General features: G+C 41.5%; 1 protein-coding gene across 1 annotated transcript in view; it reads left to right on the forward strand.

The window, feature by feature from the left end:
• The window catches only part of ZFYVE26 (zinc finger, FYVE domain containing 26), an 85,419-nt gene extending 80,263 nt beyond the window's left edge, over window positions 1-5,156 (forward strand). Inside the window, exon 42 of the mRNA XM_006884754.1 lies at window positions 4,953-5,156. Coding sequence (XP_006884816.1) covers window positions 4,953-5,156 — 204 coding nt within the window. The remainder of the gene's footprint in view (window positions 1-4,952) is intronic.
• The last annotated feature ends 2,720 nt before the right edge of the window (window positions 5,157-7,876 follow it).

A 7,876-nucleotide genomic window follows, 5' to 3' on the forward strand; every position in this document is an offset into this window, starting at 1 on the left:
TTTTTTTTTTTTTTTTTTTTTTTTTGTGAGTCTTGCCAGGACTGAGTGAGCGCTGACCTCCCAGGGCAGTGAGGAGATGCCCCACACTGATCTTAGTCAGATCAGTGAGTACAGACAGCCACTGACTCCTAGGAGATTATCTGTAATTGAGCTGAGACAGGTTGGAAAGAAGTGCATGACTAAAACAAAAAGAGATCCAACCTTTCAAACACAAAGAAGAGGCCCTTTCACTAGCCAAGAGGGACTGTGAGGACAGAAAGCAGCTGCTAGTAGAATAGCTTTGTCATCTGGCTTTTTTTTTTTTACTTTTTCTTTGCACTGGTTTACTTACAAAATTCCATGTATGTTGTTTTTCACACTGCATTTTTCCCATTTACTTAACCCACCCCTCCCTCCACCCATCCCATTGTGCGACCCTATGATTACACTCCCTACCCATCCTCACCCTTTTGCTCTCCCCTTAACCCGCTTAGATCCTCATACATGTTTTACTGGTTATCTATTTCTACAATAATGATCTTATATGGTATTTGTCCTTATGGGACCAAGTTAGTTAGTTCACTTAGCATAATGCTCTCCAGTCCCTCTCAAGTTAAGTAGTAATTTACAAAATCATTGTTCCTGCTTAGTATTCTATCATGTGAATGTACCATAATTTCTCAGTCTATTTGATTGTGGTTGGACGTTTGGGCTGTGTCCATGTTCTTAGTCTAGGGAAGATGGTGAATAACGCTGCTATGAACATTGGTGTACAAGTCTCTCTGCATCAGTTTTCATTTTCTTAGGATATATTCCAAGCAGTGGAATAGCTGGGTCATAAGGAATTTCTATGATCAGCCTTTTGAGGAAGCCCCAAACTCCCAAACACTGTGGTTGTGCCGTTTTACAGTCCCTCCAACAGTCTAATCTGGTTTTTGAGGGCCTTGCATGACACAGCCTAGAGCACTCGCTAACTGGGAAGCATTCTGCAGAGATGATGGCTAGGGAAGGAAGCGACTTTCACCTCATCAGAGTCTCCTGAGAGAGAGCATCAGGATGGGAGTTACTCCAACAAAGGTCATGTAAATCCAGGGCCCGACCTTATTTACACCTTTTCTAATTACATGTGTACATTTTCCTCCCCAAAATTCCATGCTAAGGATTTGTTTTTTGCATTTCTTTTTTTAATTAATTTTTTTTTGGAATTATTGAAAATATACATAGCAAAGCATTCAAACATTCACCCCATTTCTCTATGTACAATCCCCTGGCATTGAGTGAGTACTTTGTGTTTCGCAAACATCCTCACCCTTTTTTTCTGAGTTGTTCCTCCTCCATTTACATAAGCTCACTACTTCTTAATGTTCCTATTTAATCTTTCAAGTTACTTTCAAGTTGTTTGATTCCATGCAAATAGTTAAAATATAGTACTCAAGGCAGACTTTTTTACTAGTGAAGCTAATACATTCTTTGGTTTTAAGTACATTTCAAGGAATGTTTTTGGTTTAAGATTCTGTGATTATACTAGGGCGATAGTTTCAGGGATTAATCCAGCCTTCATGGCTCCAGAAAGTGTGGTTGTTGTTAGATGCCGTAGAGTCAAGTATCCTATGAACAACAGATCTAAACCCCGTCCTATCCTGTGCCATCCTCACCTCACAATCTGACATACGTGAGCCCATTGCTGCAGTCACTGTGTCAGTCCATCTGGTTGAGGGTTTTCCTCTCTTTTGCCGTCCTTCTACCTTCCCAAGCATGATGTCCCTCTCTAATGAATAGCCACTCTTAACAACATGCCCAAAGTATGTGAAGTGAAATTTTACCATCTTTGTTTCCAGGGAGCACTCTGGCTCAACCTTCTCCAAGACATATTTGTTTGTTGTTTTGGCAGTCCATGGGATATTCAGTGCTCTTCCCCAGTGTTGCAATTCAAAGGCATCAATTCTGTCATCCTTTTTCACTGTCCAGCTCTCAGAAGCATACCATGTGATTGAAAAGACCAAGGCCTGAACAAGGCAGAGCTTAGCTCTCAAACTAACATTGCATCTCAATAATTTAGAGAGGTCCCTGACCGCACACTTTCCCAGTGCAATTATGTCTCCTGGTCTCCTGACTGCTGATATCAAGGATGTTGATTGTGGATCCAGGTAAAATGAAGTTGACAGTTTCATTCTTTCTTCCATTTTCATGATGTTACTTATCAGTCGAGAGGTGAAAATTTTTGTTTTCTTGATGTTGAGACACAATTCAAGGTTGAATGTAGTCTTTGGTCTTCTGCAGCAAGCAAATTTGTGTCACCCCTATAACAAAGGTTACTGATGAGTGTTCCTCAAATCCTGATACCATGTTCTTCTTCATAAAATCCAGCTTCTCAAATAATTACACAGAATCATTGTACCAAAAAGAATTGGCTGGTCCTGAAATATTTCAGAAAGTACCATATGATCAAGGGTAAATGGTAATGAAGAAAGAAGTTAAAGCTTCACTGAAGGCATTGGCAAAAAATAAGGAATTTATAAGGCAATTGACATGTTTCAAATGACCAGAGCAAGCCTGGATGTGCTCACCAGCCTATGCCAGGAAATTTGAAGGAAAGCTGTCTGACCAGCTGACTGGAAGAGATACATATTTGTTCCCGTTCCCAAGAAAAGGAATCCAACAGAATGTGGAATTCTAGAACAGTATCACTAATATCACAGGTAGGCAAAGTACTGCTGAAGATCATTCAAAAATGACTAGAATAATATATAGACAGATAGCTGCCAGAAGTTCAAGCTGGATTTAGAAGAGGCTGTGCCAAAAGGGATATCATTGCCAATTTCAGATGGATCCTGACTGAAAGGAAAGAATACCAATAAGAATGTCTATTTGTGCTTTATTGATTGTGCAAAGGCATTTGACTCTGTAGATCATACCAAATTAAGGCTAACATTGAGAAAAGTGGGAAACCCAGAAAACTTAATTGTGTTTGTGTGAAACCTAGACCTAGACTGTTATGCAAACAGAGCAAGAGAACACTGCATGGTTTAAAATTAGAAAGGTGTGCATCAGGGTTGTATCATTTCTCCATCTTTATTCAATGTAAATGCTGAACAGATTATTCGAGAAGCTGGACTCTATGAAGAAGACCATGGAAATGTGGAGTCCTTGAGAATTTGAAATTCTATTCTACCTTTTCCATCTTTTGATCAAGATTCCTCTTTAGCATTCCTGATCCAAATGTTTCAGTAATGATAGCAAGACCCCATCCAGTTCTGGTTTTATGGCAAAGCTTGCAGTTCTTTGCAGAGGCAAGTAGCTACACATTCCTTATCCTTTTATTCTTGATTGTCTTTATTCCTGTGTTTCTCCAAGCAAATAAGAGATCAGTTGTTATGATTTGGATAACCCCATGCAAGCTTTGTATTTTGTTTTCAATGGGAAAATAAACTTTTGCTTTATATTGGTTTGCTTACACAGTTTCATATCCATTATGTTTCACATTATTCTTCATTCACATTGAGTTTCATACAATCATTCCTATTCATTATATTTTATAAAATGAATCAACATTGAGCTATATCCACCATTGCCCTGTCTTTCTACACCCCCACCAGATTTTTCCCATTTCCTTTACCCATCCCTCCCTCCACCCATCAAATTGTGCAGCCCTGTGATATCCCCCTGCCCATCCATACCCTTCTGCCCCCACTCTACCCCCCTTGGGTGCTCATACACATTTTACTAGTTAGCTATTTCTACAATAATGGTTTTATACAATATTTGTCCTCATGAAACTGAGTTAGTTCACTCAGCATAATGCTTTCTAGTCCCTCCCAAGTTATATAGTTGCTTTCTAAATCATTGCTCCTGAGTGCTGTGTAGTATTCCATTGTTTGAATGTACTACAATTTCTCAATCCATTTGATTGTGGTTGGCTATTTAGACTGTTCCCATGTTTTTCCAATGGTGAGTAATGCTCCTTGCAAGCTCCCCCCCCATATTTTTTTAACTTATTATTAATTTTAATGAAAATGTACAGAGACTTTGGGTTTCCATTCATTCATTGTTGCACTTTTCTCCCCTCCCAACCTTTTCCCCTAGTACACTACCCTCTTGGAAAAGTAAAAGAAAAATTCTTTCATTGTTTTACAATCCCTCCTTCTAGGTCCACTCCACTATGCAGCCTTAGCTCTGCACTCCTATCATGACAAGCATACCTAATCACATATCCCTTTTAAACAGTTTTCTCACTCATCTGCTTCAATTCAATATACATTATTGAACCCATCTTTCTCAGTCTCCCCCCAACCCAGATATCAGTCCTGTTTTACAACAGTGGCACCATGTAGTATTTGTCCTTTTGTGACTGAGTTACTTCACTCAGTATAATGTCCTCCAGGGTCACTCATTTTGAATAATACTGCATGAGTTCCTTGTTTTTCAATGCAGTGTAGTATTCCATTGTGTGAATATGCCACAGCTTCTCTATCCATTCGTTTGTTGATGGGAACTTAGGTTGTTTCCAACTCCTTGCTATTGTGAACAAAGCTGCGATAAACATGGGTGTGCATATATCTGCTTGGATGTCAGTTATGGTCTCTTTAGGGTATATTCCCAGTAGTGGTATTGCTGGGTCAAATCGTATCTCTATTTGCAACTTTTTGAGAAAGCTCCATACTGCCTTCCATAGTGGTTGCACCATTTTACACTTCCACCAACAGTGAATAAGGGTTCCAGTTTCTCCACAACCTCGCCAGCATTTGTTGCTTGCTGTTCTGTTAAATTTTGCTATTCTGACTGGAGTAAGATGATATCTCATGGTTGTTTTTCCTTGCAAGCTTTTAAGACCCCAAGGCATTACACAGCTGGTTAAAGAGTTTCAGTTAGCAGATAGTAAAGTTGTTAATAATAGTTAGAAGATAGTAAAATGGAGAAGGGAAGTCTTTGTTAGTGATGCTCTCCTTTCCATGTCTCCTCTATGTGACTGCCAGGTTCAAGCCTACCTGACGTGTTGCAAGCTGCGTTCTGCCTATCTAATTGCCGTGAAGCAAGAACACTCTCGAGCCACTGCACTTGTCCAGCAGGTGCAGCAGGCTGCCAAGAGCAGTGGGGATGCTGTGGTACAAGATATCTGTGCCCAATGGCTTCTTTCAAGCCACATCCGAGGAGCCCATGGCTCAAGCTCCAGAAAGTGACTTTGTGTGATGGAGCCAGAAGAATGCAGCATGAGAACTGTGACGGACAGGAGTGATGACGACACCCCCACCTCTCCCCTCCCTCTGCGTGGGCTCCCTCATCTCTGCCCTCTGGTTGAGAAGAGCTGGACTGGACCCTACCTTGCCGCCTTGGGCAGGGATAGGACCTTTCACACAAGTGCCAAGTTTCTGTACCATTGTAGGTCTGTGTGTGTTTGTCTGGAGATGGCCAATTCTTTCTACCTCAGAGTGAGTGTGTGCGTGAGTGAATGAGTGTGTGTAAATGCACGTGCACACACGCATGAATGCGCCTGTGCACTCAAGTTTACGCCTGAGCGTTTCTGAACAAATGGCGCTCTTCCATTGGAAGAGGCACTTTACTTTTAGCCTTTTAGCAGTCTCAACCTTCCCTGCGTTTTGGTTCTTAACCCGGGTCATCCTGTTTGTACACAGCCCCCACCACATGGAGATGCTTTAAAAGCTCCTCTTTACTAGATGGCTTGACAGAAAATTATCAAGCATCAACAAAATGATTGCCTTTTATCCCCTTGTTTGCCTCCTCCAAATTCTAGATGGTCTGAGACCAGTGTTACCTGTCAGTAAAGCTGTTTCCCAAGTGTCTCCTCTGACAAGCACAAGGAGTTAACAGGAGTCTTTGGAAGGGAGTGTGAGTACAGTCCTTAGGGTGCAGGCATCTAAAGGCCGTACAAGCAGATACAAGTGACCAGGCTTGGGAGCCAGCTCCACAGATGGGAAGGGGCCCATCACAGTCACCCCACAGGGTGGAAAAGGCAAGCCTCTCCAGTCAGAGGAGAGGTCCACGAGCACAGAGCTGTCTCGACTGATCACCCCTGCTGCAAAGCTGACAGGTGAGAGAACATGGCTCCATTTTTTTAAAGTAAAAAGAGAGGAAAATGGCAGTCCGGATCCTGGGAATGAATGACTAGGCTTTATGCATTTCAGTTACAGACCCATATATGCCCTTTGAAACACCTGGAAACCTACCACCTCTTCTCTCCTGCTTCTCTCCAAACCTCCCTTTGAAACACCTGGAAACCTACCACCTCTTCTCTCCTGCTTCTCTCCAAACCTTTCAGGACCAAGGAATGGAAATTCAGATACCATGTCACAGGGTCTGAGTTGGACCTATGGGACAGGAGAATGAGAGCCCAAGGAGTCCCATTGGTGGAAAACTAGGTGAAGTGTTTTTTTTGGTGAGCACTAGCTTGCTTTCCCAGTAGAAAGGTGACTGGGTTTTAGGACGCCTGTCATTCTCAGTGACTTCTATTTTCAAATGAGGGAGACTAAGGAAAAATTCTGTATCTCCCACTGGCCGGAAGTCAGCCTGCTGATCTCACAGTGGAGCTGAGGCCAACAGGGACTAGAAACTGAAGTTGATGTCTCTGGTGCTTAGACACCTTGTGGATTTTCCATCTGGCTAAGTTTTTACTAATAAAAAGAAATAGCTGCTATGGGCATCTGTTGGATTAAAATGTATATATTTCTCTTAAAGAGGAGAAAAACTGTAAGGGACATATTAGACTCCCTTTGGAGGAAGCCTGACAAGTGGCTTCTTCCTTGAGTCATGGAATGGATCTGTCTCTCTCGCTGGCATCTGCTTTTCCTGCCAAGTCCACCCTCTTTGCACTGACAATAAGCACTTTATTATAATGGGTTGCAAATTTTACAGCCCTTAATCTGAAATGTTAAGATCAAGCTTTTCCTAACTCTCTTCCTCTAACTGAAGTATAAAATAGGCAACCACTGACATGACTAAACTGACATAAGATGAAATTGAAAGCCTCTGAGCATCATGCTGTGACCCAGAAAAAAAAACAATATGTACATAGTGAAAAGTGGAGTGTTTTACTACAAGAATGCCACAATAAAATGTCTCTCCACAACTTTATCACTGGATTTTGTGGGTTTTTTCCATTTTTTTATTATCTACCTCAGACGCACTGCTTTCTTTTCTCTTGTGTTCTTTGGGGAGGGGGGGAAGTTAGATGGTGTTCCACTTTCTCTAAATGATCCCATATCTGCTGACATTTTGGGTGGGATTAATGTCACTTGTCTATATGTTATAAAACTGTTGTATACCCTTCACCACCAGAAGACCATTTTTCACCCCCTCGCTTGAGAGTGGAGATGGAGATAGGTAACACATTCTTCAAGTCTAGAAGTCTCTCCCATCATTATCTCTCAGCCAGAAACCAGCAATGTTAACTTATAATACAGAGTTCCACAGCTCTTTTATACATAAATAAGCATTAAGACCTAAGCATTCCATGGGGAGGCTGTGCTGTAATTCTTTAACTGATCTTTTTTGCTAGACATTTTCAGGTTGCCGTCTTTTGGCACAAAGACGCTGTCAAAAGAATGAAAAAGGCTGTTTGGAAGAAGTACAGTGAGGGGTGCTCTTTAGAGGTAAGGGTAGTGAGACCATCTCATATACTCTGGTCATGTTATCTATCAGGAAGGACCAGTCCTTGGACAAGGACACCATGCTTAAAAAGGTAGAGGGTCAGTGAAGGAGAGGAAAAGCCTCAAGCGTGTCAACATGAATTAACACAGTCACTACAATAATGGGCTTAAGCACAGCAGAGATTTTAAGGATGATAGAGGATTGGTCAAGGTATGATCTATTGCACATAGGATTACTATTAGTTGAGGTTAATGTCTCACAACACTTTGGACTGCAGTGAACCACCCACATTAGA

This window comes from Elephantulus edwardii, unplaced genomic scaffold, assembly GCF_000299155.1.
Source record: "Elephantulus edwardii isolate Elephantulus edwardi_28Jun2011 unplaced genomic scaffold, EleEdw1.0 scaffold00037, whole genome shotgun sequence".
Lineage (NCBI taxonomy): Eukaryota > Metazoa > Chordata > Mammalia > Macroscelidea > Macroscelididae > Elephantulus > Elephantulus edwardii.